General features: G+C 40.5%; 1 protein-coding gene across 2 annotated transcripts in view; it reads left to right on the plus strand.

The window, feature by feature from the left end:
- Positions 1 to 22,209, plus strand: part of Samd3 (sterile alpha motif domain containing 3) — a 35,218-nt gene that overhangs the window by 9,779 nt on the left and 3,230 nt on the right. For both annotated transcript variants that reach the window (XM_035439080.1, XM_027402886.2), the window contains exons 4-7: positions 5,606 to 5,791; positions 6,374 to 6,458; positions 7,777 to 7,944; positions 19,716 to 19,916. In XM_035439080.1, the coding sequence (XP_035294971.1) occupies positions 5,606 to 5,791; positions 6,374 to 6,458; positions 7,777 to 7,944; positions 19,716 to 19,916 (640 nt within the window). The remainder of the gene's footprint in view (positions 1 to 5,605; positions 5,792 to 6,373; positions 6,459 to 7,776; positions 7,945 to 19,715; positions 19,917 to 22,209) is intronic.

The following is a 22,209-nucleotide window of genomic DNA, read 5'->3' on the forward strand; positions in this document are numbered from 1 at the left end:
TGCTTTATTGAAAGATGTGAATTTTGTTTATAGAATTAAAGACTTCCTATCGTTAATGGTAGGTTTTTTGGTTTATTTGTTTGATTTGCTTTGTTTGAGATGGGGACTCTTGTAGCCCAGGCTAGCCTCAAACTCCCTATGCAGTGAAACATGCCCTTGAACTTTCCTCCTTCATCTCCCCAGTGCTGAGTTTACAGGCTTGCATCATTATGCCAGCTTTTTACAGCACTTTACATCTGACATCTCTCCTCTCCACAATTCCCAAATCTCTTCAGAACATTGTTATCACAATCCATTCCACACAACTAGGACAGAATGTTACTGCTGCCCCTGGTCACAAAGTCCTGACTCAGGGCCTGGCCGTTCACCTGCACCAAGGGAAAATGAAATACATAAAATGGATTTACTATCATTCTTACATTTGAGCCAAAAATGAAAGAGCTGTTCTCTGTCTCTCCCTTTCCTACAGCTGTATTTATAGAAAGAATGGGACAACAGCCAGAAAACAAGAGAGAGAGAGAGAGAGAGAGAGAGAGAGAGAGAGAGAGAGAGAGAGAGACTTAGCTCTGAGTCCCTGCCAAATGAGCTGGGAGGTCACTAAAGTCACAATTCTTACTTTTCAGGCTCTTGTTACAACCAGAGCCTGGCCTTAGTGGTAAGGGCTTCCTCAGCTCTCAGTGTGATAGTCCCTGTGGATCTAGAAAAGAAAAGGATAATTTAAAAAGTCCCGATTAGCAAGTTCAGTTACATAATACAGAAACCAAGATAGGCAAGAATAGTGACAAATCACATGTGGTGCTGGAGCAGGCAGCTTTGCTATTTCAGCCTAGGAAATGCACAGTAGGGCTACCAGATTAGAGATGAGTCTCTACCCAAGAAGAGGGAGTGGGGGTTAAGTTGCTGACTGCGGCATTGCATTCCAGACTTTTTGTAAGGCGCATAGCTTGCTATGATAAAAACAGAACTCTGCTAAGACTCTTGAAGCTGTATGATCAAAGCCCAGATTAATGTGGGAGCATAAATCATCATGAGAGATAGTACGAGGGATACTATGTAGGGAATTTTCATGACACCTGAGGATGAGGAATGAATTTAAGACTCAACTTGCTAAGAGGAAGACACATGGTAAAAGCCACCAGGAAATCGGCCACTATGTTAGCCACAACAATTAACACAGGCCAAGGAGCTTCCACAGTACACATTTTCATTCTGATTTTAGAGTCTCAAATTTAAGGTCACAGTGGTGACCATTTCACTCTCTGATAAGAGCCTACCCCCTGCCCTGTAGATGTCCCCTGTCCTCACTAGTTTTATGTCGACTTGAGACAAGCTATAGTCATCAGAGAGGAGGGAACCTCATTTGAAAAAATACCTCCAGAAGATCAGGTTGTTAGGAGATAAGTCTGTAGGACATTTTCTTAATTAGTGACTGATGTTGGAAGGCCCAGCCCATTTTTGGTGGTGCCACCTCTGGGCTGGTGGCTCTGGGTTCTATAAGAAAGCAGGCTGAACAAGCCGTGAGGAGCAAGCCAGCAAGCAGCACTCCTCCACAGGCTCTGTGTCAGCTCTGCCTCTAAGTTCCTGTCTGCTTTGAGTTTCTGCCCTGGCTTCCCTCAGTGGTCCCTGACTCTGGATATGTAAGTAAAACAGACCTTTCCTCCCTAGTTGCTTTGGTCATAGCTTTTCATCACAGCAGTAGTCACCTTAACTACGAAAGCCACCTTTTTTATACATCCTCACAGGACCGTGAGAAAGAAGGTACACTTCTGGTATCTCTTCATAAAAGGATGCTAAGTCTCAGCCAACCCCCTTGACCTCATCTAGATCAAGTTACCTTAACAGAGCCTGTCCTCAAACACAGTCATATCACATACAGGTTAGGGGTTCAATATGGAATATGGGGAGGAGGAGGGGGCTGTAATGAGAGTTTTTTAGCCCGGCCATGGCCTGTGGCTGCTTCAGTCCCAAAGAAACACATGGACACTATGTTTGTTACAAAATGGTTGGTCGGTGGCTTGGGCTTCTTATTGGCTAGCTCTGTCTTAATTATTAACCCGTTTCTATTAATCTATGTATTTCCACGTGGTCTTGGCTCCCTGGAGAATGCCTGGTGTGTCGTCTCTTCCCGGGCTTACATGGTGACTCCCTCAGCTTACATTTCCCAGAATTCTCCTCATCTCCTAGCCCTGCTTATACTTCCTGCCTGGCCAGTCAGTCAATCAGTGTTTTATTCATTAACCAATAAGAGAAACATAGACACAGAAGGACAGGGGACATTAATGAGAATCTAGTATTTTTTAAAGATGATAAACTATTTCAGATGTGCTGAATGGGAGGGAAACAGAGGAAAATTGTTGGCAGTATGGAGTAGAGCATGGAAAAGCGAATACAGGAAAATGGAGAAATGGCTCAGCACTTGCTGCTTTTCCTGAGAACCCAAGTTAGGTTCCCAATATCTCTGTTGAGCAGTTCACATCTTACAAGTTGTGAATGATCCCATCTCTAGAGAATCTGAAGCCTTCTTATGGCCTCTTTGGGTACCCACACATGTGGCATAAATAAAATAAATACATATAAATAAAAATAAACCTTCAAATAAAGAAGGGATAGTGAATGACAGAAGCATTATCAAGATGATGACTGAGGAGAGATTAAGATAAAAGAATTTAAAGAAAGGTATGATGGGAGTGCTTGGAGGCATCTTTTGGAGTTTAAATGGGGAGTTGGATACAAATTCCTTCCATTCACTTGTCTCATTCTTTTAAGAAAAATCACCAGGCATTAACCTTGCTAAGCAATGGTATCTGTACTATGCAAAGAAAAAGTTCCTGCCTCCTGTAACAGCTCCCTACAGATGATCAACAGAGTTTTCTTGTGAAGGGTTTTCCTTAGCAGGCTGATAGTCCACTGGACCCGTTCGTCACAAAAATAGCACTATTATCCTATGTGAACCCCATTAAATTACAGTCAGCCTTGCTCTTGGAAAGAGATGAATGATTTTTCATTCTTATTACATTTAGGCAAAGTTAGAAATCCAATGAGCCTTTTATGAGAAATCCCATCTCATCATTTAAAAAAATTAGTGCACAATTTAAAAATGCAATGTTTCATTGAGCAGGTGAAATTACTGACGAGAATTGGGGATGATGGATAGGTTATTCTGCTTGACTCAATAACTCCAGATTGTATAAATATACCATAGGTATACCATAGTATCACTTTAATCTCATAAATATATATAATTATCATTTGTCAGACTCTAAAGCAAGTTTGAAATTATAATAGTGATACTGTCATTTGTCAAATTGCTTGCTTTATTATAAATTTTATTATGAATATATATTTTATCACTTTATGAACTTAGCAGTTAGCAAGCAGTATGTTCTCAGACTGAGGTCACATTAACATATTTTAAATGGCTTGAAGGTTTATTTTATACCCAGGATTGAAAACAGAGCTGTGTTTGTGGTGGCAAGCTTGTCAAAGAGCCCTGACTTAGAAGTGAGAAGAGAAATATTAGTATCCTTTCAACTTGGGAGTCCTTTGACTCCTGTACTTAGTTTAGGACAACCCGCTGGTGTTATGCTAAACTCTAGCTTGCTGAAAGTACTGGGAATAATTGTAAGACCATAGTACAGATCTTTTTAATACAATGCAAATATAATTTTGTGGGTGGAAAATAGCTGTGGCTGCAGTTATCTACTTCTGAATTAGAATGTATTTGTTAACTTTTGAGAGTTATTTTTCTTGCATGATATTCATTTTAACATATTCATTTGCAATGCTTAGATTATAGTCACTTCAAAAATATGCTGTTTGAATGTAAAGAAAAGGAACATTTGATGCCTCTAATTTGCCTAATTTGTCTTCTTGGATCATGATAGACTATTATCTTCAATGTAGGCATGGGTCATAATGCATTCAGAAGATTTGGTAGAACAATCTCATGCTTTATAGTCCCTACCATAATGTGGAGGATAATAAATATACGGACAAAACAGGTGCTACAAAAAGACAGAAATTGAACTAAATTCTCTTCTATACTATTGAAATAGTGAAGTTATCTGTTGATGGAGTGAGATGAGTGAAAGCAATCTTAGAAGGCCACAGAGAGTTTGTGGCTGACTTAGCTGCTTAAAAATTCACTGGAGAAAAATAAATGGGCCCTGAACTATACTGAAGCCCAGTTTAACATCGACTTCCTTACATCACCTTTCTACGTCTTTGGGGCAGCATAAAGCCTAGTCCTCAAAACTTGTCTTTTCACCTTCTACCCTCGGTCTCTGTGATTAATGGGAATGAATCTGGCCATGGGAGAATCAAAGTCCCCAAAGAAATGGGGGTGGTGTAAGGGCAGCTGGCATGGGACCCTCCCCACACATGTTGGCTGAGCGGATGAGGGAAACGAGAGAGAAACACACTGGAAACTAATTTGAGCTGAGGTAGAAATTTATGCTTGAGAGTTGCCTGCTGCTGTGTTGAGCCCAGTATGAAATTATTGGTGTGCTTATTGTCGACACATTTCTCACCATGGCTACAGCCAATGACAAAGGGGAGATACGAGAGTGAGCTTACCACAAAAAGAAATAAAGATGCCTTCTGCTTTCTGAGTCCTCACTTTCCATGATAGCACACTCATTCTGATAAAGGGTGACTTACAATACTGAGGGAAATTTGGCTTTTAAAAAATGCATCTGAGTTTTATTTGAACAACTAAATTCAACCATGCTCAGGATTAACCTACTTGACTAGTTTAAGAAATGTCTCTCTTGTCTTGTAGTTGGCTCACCATGGTCCCTTCACTTCCATCCTACTCAGACCTGTTAGTGTGCTAGGTTGACAGCTGCCTACTGCTGTTGAATAACTGTGATTTCTGTGTTACTTTGAATCCTTCTTTGTGTATTCATTAGGACAGGCCTCTTATCTAAGGTTTTATTGTGGTTCTGAAGCTCAATTTTATAATCAGTCCTATCAATGCTTAACTTATATGCCATAAAATCCACCAATTTCAAGAGTACAGAGACTTAATTTTAGTAAATTTATGTTTAGAAGGTTTTGTCCAGCCATCCCCACAATCCATTTGGCAACCTGCAGCCTTGGGCAGCAGATAACTGACTTTGTGACGTTATAGTTTCCTGTGACCTTCACTCCTGACACTCAAGAGTTGTGTCCCTGGAATAAGAACACTGAGTTTTATTTTAGTGTAGAGACCAGCTTTCCCTTAATGAAATAGCCAAGGACCAAGCCAGGAACATCTTGTATTTTGCTACAAACAGCAGCAGAGTAGATGAGAAAAATTTTCTTAACTGGGTAATAAAACTGATTTATTGTGGCTTCGCTTGCTTGGTGGAATTGCGGTTTATCACTTCTGTCTATTAAATATTTCATTCAATTTTGAGACATGTATTGCAACTTGGCTCTTCAAGACGTATGGGATGATATTTTCCAAGATTGAGCTTAATTCTAAAACCCATGTGATTATGTGTCTATGGTATATTTAGGTGTCAGGAAGTGGTTTATACCCAAGGTTTTCAGAACATAGAGAATTAATATATTACATGTAGATTCAGCACATAATTTCACTCTTGGCGTTTTTGACCCACAGAAGACATGCAAAGCATGTTCTAGCGAGGTATAAAGCATCACAATGGACTAAGTCCTATGTCTTACCGGAATTTCCCTATGACGTCAAGTGCATGCTGGCGGAGCAGAAGTGTCCTGATCACAGCATGAGGATAAGGATCATTGAGTTTCTCCAGGCAGATATGACTAAGTACCTGGAAGGCTCACTGTGAGTAGAAATAGTGAGAACATGATCTGTAAAGGAGAGTAGAATTTGTGTAGAACCAAGTCTCCTTGTCTTATGGGTGACACAGTGAATAAAAGTTTAATACACAGATTGAGTAGAGAAGATGTGGTTACTGTCTCAATTGGTAGAGTACTTGCTGCATAGCCCCAACAGCCATATAAAAATCTAGGCATGATGGCACATGTTTGTGATTGTATTTCTGCACAGGGGGAGGGAGTACTAAATAGATGCATGCCTGGTACTCACTGGCCAGCTAGCCTTGTCTAATCAATCAGTGGGCCTAGTTCACAACAAGAGAACCTATCTCAACAAACAAGATTAACTGTGCAGGGGAACAAGGTTAACTTCAAGCCTCCATACTTGCACACAGACACACAGACCACACACACACACACACACACACACACACACACACACACACAGAGAGAGAGAGAGAGAGAGAGAGAGAGAGAGAGAGAGAGAGGCGCCACAGAAAGAGAAAGCTTAGAAGAAAGTTGTGTGTCATTTAGACTCACCTTGATTGGGGGCTGCTGAAACAACCTCCATCTCATCTGTTGTGGACAGGTACCCCACCACCCAGCAGTACAATGACGTGGTCAACGCTCTGCTGCAGGCCCACCCTTTCCTGGATGAGGACGGCTGTGGCTTTGTAAGTGACTGTGTGGCCCCATGACCCTGTTCATCTTGGTCCATTTGAAATAAAAGCTTTGCATTTTCCACTCTGGCTCTGGTATTTTGTCTTTTATTTACTTAATTTTTTTCTTTTATCTCAAGATTATAATATAATTATTTCATTTATCCCTTGTCTTTCCTCCCTCCAAACCTTTTCATATACCCTTCTTACTCTTTCAAATTCATGACTTTTTTTCAATAACTGTTACTTTCATATATATTCAGATATGTGCATAGATATTCTTACATATAACCTGTATACTTTGGGTATGTTTTCAGGGATGACCATTTGGTATTAGATAATGAACTGGTATGCTCATTCCTGGAGAAGACTACTTCTCCCAATCTTAGCATTTCTTAGTTGCCTATCATTCTTTGTGTAGGGAAACATTGTGGTCTTTCCCCTGTCTATGTTGGCAAGTTTGGCATTCATGTTCTCTCTCTCTCTCTCTCTCTCTCTCTCTCTCTCTCTCTCTCTCTCTTTCTCACTCAGTCAGTAAAGTGCTTACCACATAAGCATGAGACTCAATTTTTATAGCCAACACCCACACCAAAGTGTGGTGTTACACGAATGTTTATGATCCCAGGGCTGGAAAAATGGAGACAGGCAGATCCCTGAAGCTAACTTGCCAGCCAGTCCCGCCTAGTCATTCAACCCCAGGCCAGTGACAGAACAAGGAGGGTGGCTCCTGAAAAAATGACACCCAATATTGATGCCTGGCTTTCATGTGCACATGCACACATGTGATGCACCTCTGCAGAGGCACCTGCATACATGCATGCATACACACAGTGTGTTGGGCAGGAAAGGTCATGTTGTTCCATTTGGTAGCTGAAGAACCAAGACTAAGGGGTTATTGAAAGTTACTTGGTTAGTACATACTAGATTTAGTACTGGAATCTGAATCTTCTCAACCTAGGCTATAGAGCTTTCTGAAGACAAGGAATGCTGGAATGTGAGCCATGAAACCAGGAATAGCAATAGCTAAATGCCAGATCTTTGACTAATGCTTTCTTAGTGGTTCCATTTGCCCACAAGGAAATAAAGTACATTTGTTTGTTTGGGTTTTTTTTGTTTGTTTGTTGTTTCCTTAGTTGTAATTGGGTGATTATAATTTGAACAATAACATCACAAAATTTTTCTCAGGATAAATCTAAGGATAGATTCATGGCTTCTATTAATATAAAATGAAAATAATTTCAACCCTTAGGGTGACATACAAAAATTGTGTTGTTCTGTAGGACTACACAAAGCTCCTTAAGGATTGATTGGCCTGCTTTGTTATTTTACACAGTTTTTATGGAAACGAGCCCTCAAAGATCGCTTTAAATACGTTCGAAGACCCATAGAAGATGATGAACAAGTCATGAGAAATAAGTGTAAATTTGGACATCGAAGAGGCCAGACAAGGAAGTCTCTTGCTGACATAAGATCTGATGAAATTAAAATTGTGCAGATAAAAGTAAGCCTGAATCCTAAACACTCATAAACAATCCTAAACAACTGTGGCTGATTAATGATGTGATAATATATTGTAGCATTAAAACAAGTGAGATACTTTTAAAAAGTTAACAATAAAATTGACGGTTTGCATGGCTGACATAATGTTTCTTAAAGAGGGTGGCAGTAAACATTTGGAAACCAAGATGTTGTTAAATGTTTCATGACCAATTTTCTTCACAGCCTTTGAAGAAACTGGAAAAATCCTTGAGCTCTGGTTTCCTGGATCATTTCTTTTTTTCTCGGTCTATAATGCATTGCATATTCTCTTCTCTTAGTTTTTGAAATGTCTAGTGAGCTCAAACTTGTTTCAAATTCTTTATGTAGCCAAAGTTGACCTTGAGTGGCTGACCCTCCTGCCTTCACTTCCCAAATGCTGGGATTATAGGCCTGAACTATCTCAACTATTTGTGGTGCATATTGCGATGTTCATATTACTAACGAAAGTCATATTACTAACGAAAGTCAGATTCTTTTGTTGTTTTTGAGACAGGGTTTCTTTGTGTAGCCTTGGCTGTCCTGGAACCAGCCTTGTAGACCAGGCTAGTGTTGAACTCACAGAGATTTGCCTGCTTCTGCCTCCTAAGTGCTGGGATCAAAGGCATGAGACACCACTGCCTGACTTGAGAGTTGGATTCTTAATGTTAATTTATTCACTTATTTGAACCCTGGAGATTGAACCCAGGGCCTGTGCATGCTAGGCAAACATTATTCCACTAAATTGTGCTCCTAGGCCTAAGAACATTTTAATACTCACATTGAAGAAGTCAGGCAGTCCCCAGTCCCAAGGTTGCAGGAAGGCAGTTACCCATAAGCATGGGTACAGAGCTCCATACTGGCTTCCCTCCCTTGTTGGTCCAGGTGACTTCCAACCCCTCTCTGTGAGTAGCTTCAAACTGAGGGCCAGGCAAAGACTACAGATTGCTCCTCCACCAAGGGGAGGCCTTGTGAGTCTTAATATATGTCCTTTAACTACTTCAAAGCCCCAGATGGCCTCAGAAAAACATGCCCCTTTATAAATGACTAATTGCTAGCTACAGTAATAGATTGGACTTCTTAGGAAGGCCCAATCTATATTGAAGTTTTTCTTCCATTCATATAACATCTTGGAGTCCTTTTGTGCATTTGTGTCCCTTCTCAAAGCACAGTAGAATTGTCCAGAGCTAGAGTCTGTGTGGGTCTTCTCTTCCAGACCCTCAATAGTTGGCTACATCATAGGATGGACCCCTCTAAGGCCTACACAGGTTTGTTGTTTAAAAAAGAAGAGGGAATCCAATTTTTCAGGACTAGGCTTTATTGTGTAATTAAACAGAGATTTTACCTTCCTGCCATCTAAACTAAAAAGGTGATTGGTTATTGTTTACATCTGAGGAGACAACATTTTTCCTGGGAAAGAAATCCCATTGGAAGTTTTTACTTATCTCCCCTTTTTAAGTGGTGTTGTAAATCACTGTTCCTTAAACTCTATAGCCTCTCTGTTTGTGATTTTGTGTTCTATAAAGTCATAAGCTTTTAAAGGATGGAACACAGAATCCATGTATTTCTCTATATATATTTTAGCTCCTATGGTGATAAAATTTTTTTTTGGATGGGACTATGGAGGTTGGCAGAATCTCAATACATTGGATTTATCTCATGGCATTTAGTGCCTCATACTGATTGCCTAAATTACTTTCAATCTCCATCTTGACATTCTGATAACTCTCTTAAGGTTTGAACATCAAAGATGCTTGGACTTAGATACTGTTGGGGAAATCTCATATTTAAAAGATTGCTTGACTGGTACAATATTTACACACAATAGAAAAATAAATCTATTTCATTTGCTGTAGAGATGCAAAATGTTGGGGCAGGCAAGAAGCAAGAGGTTGCCCATGCATTCCAAGGCAGGAAAGAGGGATGGTTCCCTTAGAGGGAGAGATATGGGAGGAGAAGGGGTTGATTTTACACTTTGCTTTCTGTTCTTTTTTTTTCCTTTGATGATAAAACACAAGAATGGGAAACATTTCAAGGAACCAAGACAGGTTTCTTAATCCTATCACATAGCTTCCACAGATAATCAAAGTCACTTGTGTGTCTCTGAACAGGGGCTCCATCTCTTGTTCCTAAAGAGACCTTCTACAAGTCTCTTGGGTTAGGTCTTTACACACTATGCTTTTTGGTTACAGTACCCAAAGCAATAGCAACGACAATGCCCTACCTGTGCATGTGTGCTGGGGTGCCTCTGACTGCTCCACCAACACCATCACTGTAATTTAAGGATAGATTGCCTTGTTCCAGGCTACATCTCTAGACCAAACCCTCAAGAAGCTGGGTATTTCACTATTTTTAAAAATGCCTTCCCAACCTCTTGGTGCTTGCCTGGTCTTTCAGTCAGTACAGCAGATATTCCATCACTTCCTAAGCACTGGATTTTCAGTGTCAAAAGAAATAAATTAGAACAGGAGAAAGGCTGAGATCAGGGTAGTGGTAACCTGCTGTGAATGTGTCCAGGTAATCCAGAACCCAATAATTTGTAGTTCCATCCATTGAACACCAGGTTTCCTTTATTTTTTTAAATTAATAAATTATTAGTGTGCATGTATGTTCTATGTGTTCATGAGCATTCCATGGTGCATGTGTGGAGGTCAGTGGACAACTTTGTGGAGTCAGTTCTCGCCTTCCATCTTCATATGGCTTAAGGCGATTGGACAAAGGACACCAGGCTTGCGAAGTATGCTCTTGGACTGATGACCCATGTCACCCTGTTGCTCACTCGTTTTTTAAAATATACAGTAATTTTACTGAATATTTCTTGCTGAATATGCTGGCTAGTCTTAATTAGAGATTGATGAAGAGGGCTCAGTCTATTGTGAGTGTTGCCATCCCCGGGCTGGTGGTTCTGGGTTCTATAAGAAAACAGACTGAGCAAGCCAGGAGAGCAAACCAGTAAGCGTTATCTCTCTGTGGCTTCTGTGTCAGCTCATGCCTTTAGTTTCCTGCCCTGTTTGAGTTACTGTCCTGACTTCCTTCAGTGATGAACAGTGGAAGTGTAAGCCAAATAAACTCTTTTCCTTCCCAACTTGCTTTATTGTCATGGTGTTTCATCACAGCAATAGAAACCCTAACTAAGACAATAAATAAATAAAATGCTATAGATTTTCAAAACAGATCTTTTAACTTTAGCAATTGTGTAAGTTGCTGATGTTTTCAATTCTACTCTGTTGTTCTCTTGGTCTCATGTCACCACACATTGCATTTTCTTCTTAACATTGGTTACTGAATGTTTGTCACCCCGGCTTAGTGGAAATGCATTTTTTTTATTGTCAGTGGCTGATTAAATACTTCAGAATGAGGGGAAAGACAATGATCTCCTGTTGGACTCATCCCTGGACTACTTTGTAGCCTGCAACTTCTCATACTACAAAAGAATTACAGACTAGGAGAGGGGTGCTGCATCAAAGTAGGAGCCCTGGGCTAGGAGCAGCTTGTAAACACTGGTTTCTTGGGCCAGCCCAAGAAACACAAGGATCAACACTGTCTTGGTCCTTTGAAGGCAAGGCACTGTGGCAGTATGGGGAGGGCTACTGGGAAGTGTCCTGTTCATGTTGCTCTCATCCAGCAAGGGGAAGAAGGGATCTAGTGTACACAGGGACACTGGATCTTAGAGCCCCACACAATATCACAGACTGATGTTTACTCTTTTTCAGGTGTCACTTTACCAAAAGTATCACATGGAGACCCCCTGGGCCTCTTCTAAACACTCCAACACACTTTTTAAAGGAAGTGTTTTTTATTGAGAGAAGATCTTACTATGTAGCCTTGGCTGTCCTAGAACTTGCTATATAGACTAAGCTGACCTTACCTTCATAGAGATCTGCCTGCCTTTGCCACTTGAGCCGGTGATTAAAGGTGTGCACCACCATGCCCAGCTTTATTATTTTTAATTATGTGTATGTGTGTATGTGTGCCAGTGTGTATGTGTGTGTGACAGGGGCCACAGAGGCCAGAAGTGTCCAATTCCCTCGAGCTACAAGTGTTTGTGAGCGACCTGGCATGTGTACTGGAACCCAACTTGGGGTCTCTGTAAGAGTAGCCCATCTTCTTAACTTTGGAGCCATCTATCCAGCCCTCTAAACATATCTGTTGAAATATCTAAATTCTTATTACTTTTTTTTTCTGGGATGGGGTGCAAGTCCCTGGGTTCAATCCCCATTAAAAAACAAACAAACAAACAAAAGAAAAGAAAAAATGAGAAACTTTTAAATACTGTTTTGAATATCACATACTTTTTCCCCTTGAAGTTACTCTTGACAGCAGCTCTTTTGTAGTCAGTAGTGGTGTCTGTCCATTATTGGTTGACACTCCTGCCAATAACCACTCCTAGCCTGAGCGGTGTGGGGGAACTCCAGGCTTCAGCTTTGCTTCTCTGTGACTTTTCTGTCCTCTGTCAGACTCCTGGAGTTATGGATGTCCCTGAGGATCCGGCTGGTCCTGCCTTCCACCCCATGGGTCTCAGAGTCTGTGTCTTTGTTCTTTAGCCAACGAGGGACATCTGTGAGAAGCATTACCACGTGCTGCAATAAAACTGCTTAAAAAGTGGAAAACTTATTTCCCTTCATATAAACACATCCACTTTTTATTTCCCTTCCTAAGACATTTGGAAACCCTTCTCAGCCTAGAGATAGATTGTTTCCATTGTGACCTTAACTTTAAGGGCACTTCTCAGAGTCTGAAACATGGAAGGAATAAAATGAACATTTGCCCCACTGAGATGTGAAACTTGGGCATTTGGACTTCTTCTTTCTTTTTCTTTCTTTCTTTCTTTCTTTTTTTTGGTAACCTACATGATATGTAGGATAGTGACATAGGAATTTAATGGATGTTTTCAATAGTGCCCTTGTATCCCATAGCTTTCCAAGAATTTGCTAAATAAATGTGGAAAGCTAACTAATTATCATTTGTTAAATTAACAATACTACATTTACCATCCGACTCTCTCTTTAAAGCATTTTCCTATTTATTCAGAATGTACACACCTCCTGGGTTTAAAGTTGTAAAGTGGAGTTTTGTGTTACTTTGTTTGGCTCAGAAATAAAATGGGCTTCAAGTTGTGCCAAAGCCTGCCCAGGAATCCTTACAGTCCCCTTGGCTGTTTCTCAGGGCATTGCTATTTGTTTTATACTGCAGCTGACATGAGGTGATTAATTGCATAAATACTCATTATTTTTATATCCGTTTCCACAGATGTTCCTCTCTTGGTCCAAAACCAAACTAGACAGCAGAAAATGAAGAAAAACGTTGACAGTTAACTGTATTCTGGATAGAATACAATTATTGCCATCAGCAGGCACCAAATTTCCTAATGCTGGGAAGCTTTACAAGTCAGCTGAATACTCAGAAACACTGGGCAAGACTTATGGAGCAAACTGCTTGCTGTTCGCCTGAGAGGCAGGCCTGCATGTTAGCCCAGAGGTTGATCAGAACCCATAGGGAAAACATCATTCCCAAACTCTACTTAAAGGCAATAAAATTAAAAACAGGCACAACTGGATTTGGCAGAAATAAACCTCAGTTTCCAACATGGCACTATTCATCAGAAATTTAGTATGAACCACATAGGTAATTTCTAATTTTTTTGGCAACTACATTCCGAAAGGTAAAAAGAAGCAGATGGAATTGGTGTTACTGAACCAGTTATGGCCACCATATTATCATTTCAATGTGCAATTGTTATGAAAAACAATGATACACTCTACATTCAGTCCTTGCATATGAAATGATTGAAATCTAGTATTACCAGTATGCCCTTCAAATGAACTAACCACATTTAAGCTGATGCCTAGTGCCTACCATGTTGGGTCTCTCAAGTCCATTTAACCTTGGAAAAAATAGAGCATAAGAGAGAGACACTCTATAGAGAACACCATAGTAGCAGACTTTATTTCATTCAGTACCACTAAAGTAGATTTTTGATAGTATACTGGTAGTATACTAAAGGACAATGAACATTTTTAGATAACATGCTTAAAGTTAAAAAAAAATTGTATGTGTAGAAGTGTTTTTCCTGCTTCTTCATCTATGTATCACATACATGCCTGGTGCCCTTGGTGGCCAGAAGAGAGCATTGGATAAACTGGTATAGAAGTTGCTGAAGGCTATGAGGGCTATGAGGACTCTAACTCAGGTCCTCTGAAAGAGCATCTCTTAATTGCTGAGCCATCTCTCCAGCCCCACTTTGTATTTGATGCTGACTGTCAGGTAGCCCAGGTTAGCCTTGAACTCACTATATAGCCAAAGATAACCTTAACTCCCATCCTCCTGCCTCCTCTGCCAACTGGTGGGGTGACAGAAATGCACCTCCACACTGGGCTTATACCAAGACACGTTCTTTGCAGGATCATTCAGACTGCAGAGTTTAAAAATTATGTTTAGTAAAATGCAACTTGAGTTTATTCACCTCATGGAAGAAGAAAATATTTAGCTACATTTTTAAGCATCCTGTATCTTCCTTTTCAAAATCAGACTCAATGATCTGCTGACATGTAATGTGCCACATTTATCTTCTTGTCTCTGTCCCAGACATCAGCTTAGACTCTGACATTCCAGCTGAATCTCTAGGGGTTGTAGAGACCGCTCTACCACTATCAGTATGGAAAAGGAAAAGCTAGTGTGTCTGAACTCAACTGGAATTCACTTTCTGATCAAATGTCGATGATTCCCTTGAGGCCACTGTCCTGTAGTGCCCTTTTAGGTTTCCAGGGGCAGGAGTGGTGTCTTCAGCCTTCGGCCTTCCTTCCTCTTCCCTTTGCATCTGTTCTTATGAAAGCATATCCCACATTTTCTGTATGAAAGACACCTCAAGGGCAGTTCTGTGAGAGTCAGATGTGCTGATCCCCAAGTCCCCTCTGCCCAGTGTTCACTGCTAGGGAATGAGCCTTGGGCAGAAGTATCCACTTTCCTCTGGCCTTCTCTGTGTTTGAAGTCACTTTGTCTTTAAGGATCTCAGTGTGCTCATTCCTAAGGAGAGAGATCTGGACCAAGCAATTTCTAAATTCCTTTGAACTCTGACAACGTAAAGGCCATTAATAATACATCTAGCAACAGATAAGCCATTCAAAAAGGCAAGAATATTGAGAAGTTAAAATTCTGATGCACTCTTCTAATAAGTAAATACACCCAGTCTGGAACACAAACCTTAAAAGTTGCTAGTCCTATTAATAGATCAAATAGTAGCTGCCTAGGTATTTTAGCATCATAACGGGTAAGGGATGGCATAATGGAAAAGCACATCAAGCGTATTGTAATTTATAAATGTCAATTTATAAATGTCAACAAAATCTCATATTTCTATGGTAGCAAGCTTTTTCTAAACTCAAATTTGGATTCACCTTTATTTTTTAACACATATGACATTTTTTGTTAAAAGATACTTTCTGCACATTTGAGATAATACAAAATGATGTGTGGTGTGTGGCATATACACAATTTATGAGACAAAATGGACACCAGGAATGACATTTAGCTTACAAATTGTTCACTACTGATACTGTTACTTGGGCCTGGGTTCTCCTTTCCTCCCCAAACCCTCACCTTGCCAACACCATGGTATCTGGAGTAAGTGTGCCTTGGAATTTTATGTCATCATTCACCAGCTTTTTAAGACAATGCTTTTTTTTTTTTTTTTTTTTTTTTTTTTTTTTTTTGGTCATCTGTGCATAAGTTTCCAATGAATCTAATGTTCCATGTGGCTTATTTTTGAGATGTGGAGTTATGAATAGGATTGACTTGGATAACTTCCTGTTTTCCATCTGCTATAATGTCTTTGGGATCCAATCAGGGTGTTAAGTTCAATGGGACATTTATTTATTTTTCCAGGGCTTGGTAATATAATGTGACAGGGAACCCTGCCATATCTGGCTGCTCTCCTGTCCATCAATGTCTGACTTGAGTCTGGTTTTGGCTGTTAGGACATGCCTGCTACCTTGGTTCCTCTGCAGGAGCTTTTGCCAAAGACTTTTGCTTAGCATTGAACTGCTGGTTTAGAGATTATGCAAATATGCAACTTTGCAAGACAGAGCTAAATTGTTTTTGTAAGAGACTGTAGACATTTGACTCCCTGAGCAACACTTACTGGATCTCTTTCACACTCAAAACTACTGGATATAAATTGGTGTTTTGTTGGTCCTGATTTTTATGAATTTATCATATCTTCATATATCTGTAAATGGCTCACATTTACTTCTCCATAAAATCCCTGTTCATGTTTTTGGCCATTTTTTTTTCTGTGAGATTTTCCCCTTATTTACAAGAATCATACACGTGTGCCCTTCCTTTTAAATGTATTTCTGCTTGTGTTGTAACAGACAAAGTTGTCATTTTAATACAATTATTGTTATCAGTCATTTTTCTTTTGATTTAATGCCTTTGGGAAATATTTTCCTACCTTGAAATAATAAAAACATCCTTCTATTTCCTTTAGTTTTTACACAGAGTTTTGCCTTTAACATTAAAGTCCTTAAACCAAGAAGGATTCTTTTTTGTTTGCAAGCAAAATTATGCTGCCTACTTTTGTCAAATAGCCCTTCTCTTCCACGAGGGCCTGTGGTGCACCTTTGTTGTTTCTCTGGTTCTGTATCCAAACGTGTGTTGTCCCCCACTGCTCTAGCCATCTACCCCTGCAATAACAGCAGCATGCTCTGATTGCACAGTTGTGAAACATCTGATACCTTCCCATCACTCCCCCATTCTTTTTCAGAAGAGCCTCATGCTTGAATTTTAAATTGTTTAATTAGTGTGTGTGTGGTGCGTGTGTGTGGTGTGTGTGTGTGTGTGTGTGTGTGTGTGTGTGTGTGTGTGTGTGTGTGGTGTGTGTGTGCATGAATGGGTATATATGCATGTGTGGTATGTGCTTGTGTGTGTGTGGTTGTGAATGTGTGTGTGTGTGTGCTATGTATGTGTGTATATGTGGTGTGTGCATGTGTCTGTGTGTGGTGTATGTTTTCGTGTGTGTGTGTGTGTGTGTGTGTGTGTGTGTGTGTGTGTGTGTGTGTAGGCCAAAGGATCGTAGACCATCCATCCCACTGACACCTGTTTCTCTTTCCTTGTCTCAGCAGACAGCTGTGTAAGAATATATTACAGCATATTTCACATGTCTCTGATTTTAAGGGGAATCTTTTCTAAAATTTCACCATTCAAAAATGATGTAGCTTGTGGGATTTTTTTTTTTTTGCTGTTGTTCAATAACTATAGTTTTTTAAATTCATTGTTTTATTCAGATGAATGTTTTCCCTTAAATCACAAATAAATGTGGAGCTATATGAGATACTCTTCAACATTATTTCAATGATCCTGTTTTTCATCTCAAATTGGCTCATGCACTGTATAATGTTCATGTATATTTGGACAGGCCAAGTAAATAATGGAGCCTTTAATACATTACATTTCTCTTTGATATTTCAAACCTTTCCATAACAGTGGCTCCCAAACTGGGATTTCAGCATGATAACATGTGAAATCAGCCACATTTCTCTTTAGTTCCACAGTTCTCTTGCAATGTCAAATGAATGCTGCATTCCAGTGATAAGCCCCTTAGTTTTCCTGGTCCCTAGTATTTCAGCCTCTTTCATGCGTGGGATACGAATTCCCCTTTCCTACGCTGTTCTTTCATATTCGAAGGTAACATCAGAGAGGCAGTGTAGAATAGCTGGAGGCATTCTCCTTTTTTCTTAATTCTCTGGCCAATTTTGCATAAATTTAGAGCACTCAGCCTCAAATGTCAAGTAGAATTTAACTTTAAAATCCCTAATTTTTCTTTGTGAAAAGGTTTTTATCTTGTAAGGAATTTTATGTAAGATTGGAGAAATTTACTTTAAGCTGTTGTGATGAATTATGTTTTTCCTAGGAATTCACTTGATCTATCTCTGGCTAGTCATCCTAAGCTTACAGACAGTGGGATGGACATGAAGTTTCCCTAGCGTTTGTCTCTAGTTACTTGATACTGTCTTCTTCACTTACAGGTAACATCTGCTTGCATCCATGGTGAGCTAGACTGCCAATTAATTTTCATTCAGATATAATCAGCTGTGTTCTTCAAAATGATTTTTTACAGAAAGGTTTCCCTCTTGCTTTCTCAAAACTGATTGTCTTAGATTTTTTTTTTTAACAAGGGTCCATGAGATATTCTGTTGCTACTCCCAACCCACCCAGTGTATAATGAACAAGACTGCCACACTGATGATTTATTGTCACACACACACACACACACACACACACACACACACACACACACACACACACAAAACAGTTGTTATTTTAAATTTTGGTGGCTTGGCATGCTTGGCAACTACAAAGCAAGCACTTAAGAAAAAATACAGATCTGGGTAGACTTCTCAGAGGGTAAAGTGTTTATTAAATAAATGTGGATCTGAGTTCAGTGTTCCACATTCATGTCGGTATGGTGACATGAACCGGTAACTCTAGTCCATTAGTGGGGAGGTAAAGACTAGAGGATCCCTGGGCCTCCCAGTCAGCCAATCCAGGCAACTGGTGACCTTCAGGTTCAATTCCATAACATTATAGACACTTATCAAGGAAGAAATCTAATGTCAACCTCTGACCTCCACACTCATGGGCATACATGTGTACCCCTAAACATACACACACACACACACACACACACACACACACACACACACACACAGGCACAAAAGAGAGAAAAATAACAAAACCTTACTTAAAACCCTTTCTTGTCTTCTAAGAATTAAATTCATAGAAATAACATTGTGATAAAGTGAATTTTCTGGAGAATCTGATTGCATGTAACCAAATAAGTAGGAATTAATATAGCTCTTTAAAATTTGTCAAGACTACAGGTGCCTGGAAAGACAGCTCAGAAGCTCATAGCACTTGCTGCTATTGCCAAGAACCTGGGTTCAGCTTCAGCACCTGTCCTGAACAGCTCAACTGCCAATACAATACATGGTGCACATCCAGACAAATAGACACACTGGCATAAATAAAAACAAATACAGTCCTTTAAGAAAAAAAGCATAGACTATAATTCCACTGTAAGAAACTATCTAATTAGGATGAGTGATGAGCAAAGGGGTCCAGACCAGGCTGGTGAAACCCACAGAAACAGCTGACCTGAACAACGGGGAGCCCTTGGTCCCCAGAAAGATAGCTGGGAAATCAGTATGGGACTGATCCAGATCCCAGGAATGTGGGTGTCAGTGAGGTGACCTCAGAAATCCATGGGGCCTCCTGTAGTAGTTCAGAATTTATCCCTAGCTTAGGAATGGACTTTGGGAGCCCATTCCACATAGAGGGATACTCCCTGGGCCAAGACACACAGGGGTGGGCCTAAGCCCTATTGCAAAGGATATGACAGACTCTGATGACCCCTATTGAAGGCCTCACCCTCCCTGGGGAACAGAAAGTGTATGTCATAGGTAGGGTTTTAGTTGAGGGAGTGGTAGGGGAGAAGGGGAGGGAGAGGGAACTGGGTTTGACATGTAAAGCAATCTTATTTCTAATTCAAATAAAAAAAGAAAAAAGAAACTAATTTTCTATCATAAATGACTCTTCCTTGGCTAACAATGTTCAAGGCCAAGTGAAATGACACATGGCAATCCACACCTTAGGGATACATCATAAAGAGCAGGACGACAGTCTCTCAGAGAGCCAAGTTTCCGTGATGTATTTAACTGCCTTGAAACATGAGACTAACGGATACTTTGAAATGTTTGGCAGGAAGAATCTGTTTATTTAGATTCCGAGGTGAATGAACATATCCACTGGTTCCAGCGAGAGTACACGAAAACAGACAAGGACTGGAGAGAAATTGACAGGAGGATGAGTCAGACTTTGGAAATCAGAAGAAAGATGATTGGCTGCCGAACACCTCTCAAGGACATTCTTAAGATGTTTCCTTTCCTGAAGTGTCCTTACCAGGTAAGCTACTCACTAGAACAGTCTCTGGTCTTGGTGTCACGTTTGTTTTTCTCCCTCTTTCCTCTGGAGTAGTGGCCAGACAGCCTGGCAAGACAGTGGGTGTGTGAGTCCCAGGACAGTGTGAGGAGGACTGTTGAGATAACCAGTGCTGTTGTCTTTGGGATCAGAATTCCCTGTATAAGCACACTCCAGGTTGGGGGTGAGGTGTCTGTACTGTTAGGGTATTTTTTTCACACGAATAACTCCATTTTGCATGCATTTGGACAGTAGAGATGGTTTGTTCAGAACACTTTCCAAGTAACAGTTTTCTTTGTCTTCTATAATATCAAATCATTTTATAAAGTGTCTTAGTGTTTCTATTTCTAGGATAAATCACCATAGCCAAAAGCCAATTCATCAAGAAAGGGTTTATTTGGATTTCATTTTCACATCATAGTCTGTCACCAGGATTGTGGAACCAAGAGCCAGGAACTGAAATGGAAGCCATGGAAGCATACTGCTTATTGGCTTGCTCACCTTGGCTTTCTCGGTTTGCTTTCTGAGCAAGGACCACCTGCCCAAAAGGTGTGGCGCTCTCCACAGTGAGCTGAGCCATCCCACACTCGCCATCAAGACAATGCCCTGCACAGGCCTGCCTATGTGCCAGTCTGATATGGGCATTATCTCAGTTTAGTTTCCCTCTCCTCAGATGAGCCTGGGTTTGAATCAAGTCGAGAAAAATCAACCAGGGTATAAAGTGATCTCACTGTTCCACTGTCTGTCACCACCCAGAGTTTATTTGCTACTGATACAGGTTCTGAAGAAGAAAGAGAAGTGGCTGGGGGTGGGGGGAGGGAGCGGCAGTCAACCCTGACACTTCACCATCTTATAAACATTAGTATCCTCTCCTTTAAAACTTTTTCAAAAAATATTTTTGTTTGTTTTTGTTGTTGCTGTTGTTTTTCGAGATAGGGTTTCTCGGTGTAGTTTTGGAGTGTGTCTGGGAAACTCATTCTGTAGACCAGGCTGGACTTGAATTCATAAAGATCTGCCTGCCTCTGCTTCCCTTAACAGAAAAACTTAAAAATTAATTATAAAAATCACATTAGATTGTATACAACTTTAACTAGAATTCTGCTCTTTAAGGATAAGATGAAAGTCAAGTGAGGCAGGGAGTTAGGAGGGAAGAGAAAAAAATTAAATGCTTGAAGTTTCTAGAGCCCCGTGAGGTGCTGTGACTTTCTCCTTCCATGAAGCAGTCTCAGCATCCATCCCTTGGTTAGGTGAAAGTGGGTTCTGTGGTATGAAACTGTTGTCCCAGCCAATCAGAAGCTGAAGCAGGAAGAGCTTTTACAACAGAGAGTTTAAGACCAACTTGGGCAACCTAGTAAGACCTTGACTCAAAACCAAACCCATAACTTCACTGAAATACCTAAGAGCAAAGTGAATAAAGCATGGGAAAATGTAAAGAACCTGAGTTTTGATTTGCTCTACTGGTGTACGATTACTGACCTGGAGTTTCCACCGCCAGCCTGGATAGAGCTAAGGAACAAAAATAGATAGGCAGTTGCTTGCAGGCCTTAGGGACTCAGATCCTTGGTAAGGGAGGCTTGCTGTGCAGAGCTACACTGAGGTGGCTGTACCGAACAGGTGGGGACAAGCAGCAATTAGTGGTCCCACTCAGGCCAGCAGGAAGAGCCGAGAGTTTGAGAATGATAGACAATTGTTGTGTGCTGGGCAGGATTTTGGAATAAGTGGGGGACATAGGAAGAAGCTCACTGTCTGAGATCTGGTCTCCTTAATGCCTTGAAAACCGAGGCTGCTGCATGACTGAGGGCTGATACAGGAAGCATAAAGTGTTGTTAAGAGCTTGGGGCTGGTGTGATGAGTTGAAGCACTCAGGCACTCACATGGCATCCAGAAGTCTATGCCTTGTGAGTAAGATTCACCCCTAGGTTTCATTTTTCCCAGTCAAGGGCAAAACCCAAAACAAACTTTCCCAAACAAATGATGAAGTCTGGCAGGTCAAGAGGAACAACCAGTTCTTAATTGAGCTGCCTCACAAGAGCCATGGTCCCTTGATGAGGACATGATTTCCAGCTCCGAATGACTTAACTTTCAGACCTAATCCTTGGTCAATTTATGATTTACCAAAAATATCTAAAGAATTGTAAGGAATGCTACAATTTTAAGAACAGTGGTGACTAAATTAACCATATTGGTGTAGATAACGAGGGGTCTGATGGCTTCATTCTGTCAACAGGAGGAGTGGCAATAGGGATGGAATTCTCTGGGAGTCCAAATTTAGGAAATT

The sequence above is a fragment of the Cricetulus griseus genome, chromosome 2 (genome assembly GCF_003668045.3).
Source record: "Cricetulus griseus strain 17A/GY chromosome 2, alternate assembly CriGri-PICRH-1.0, whole genome shotgun sequence".
Taxonomy (NCBI): domain Eukaryota; kingdom Metazoa; phylum Chordata; class Mammalia; order Rodentia; family Cricetidae; genus Cricetulus; species Cricetulus griseus.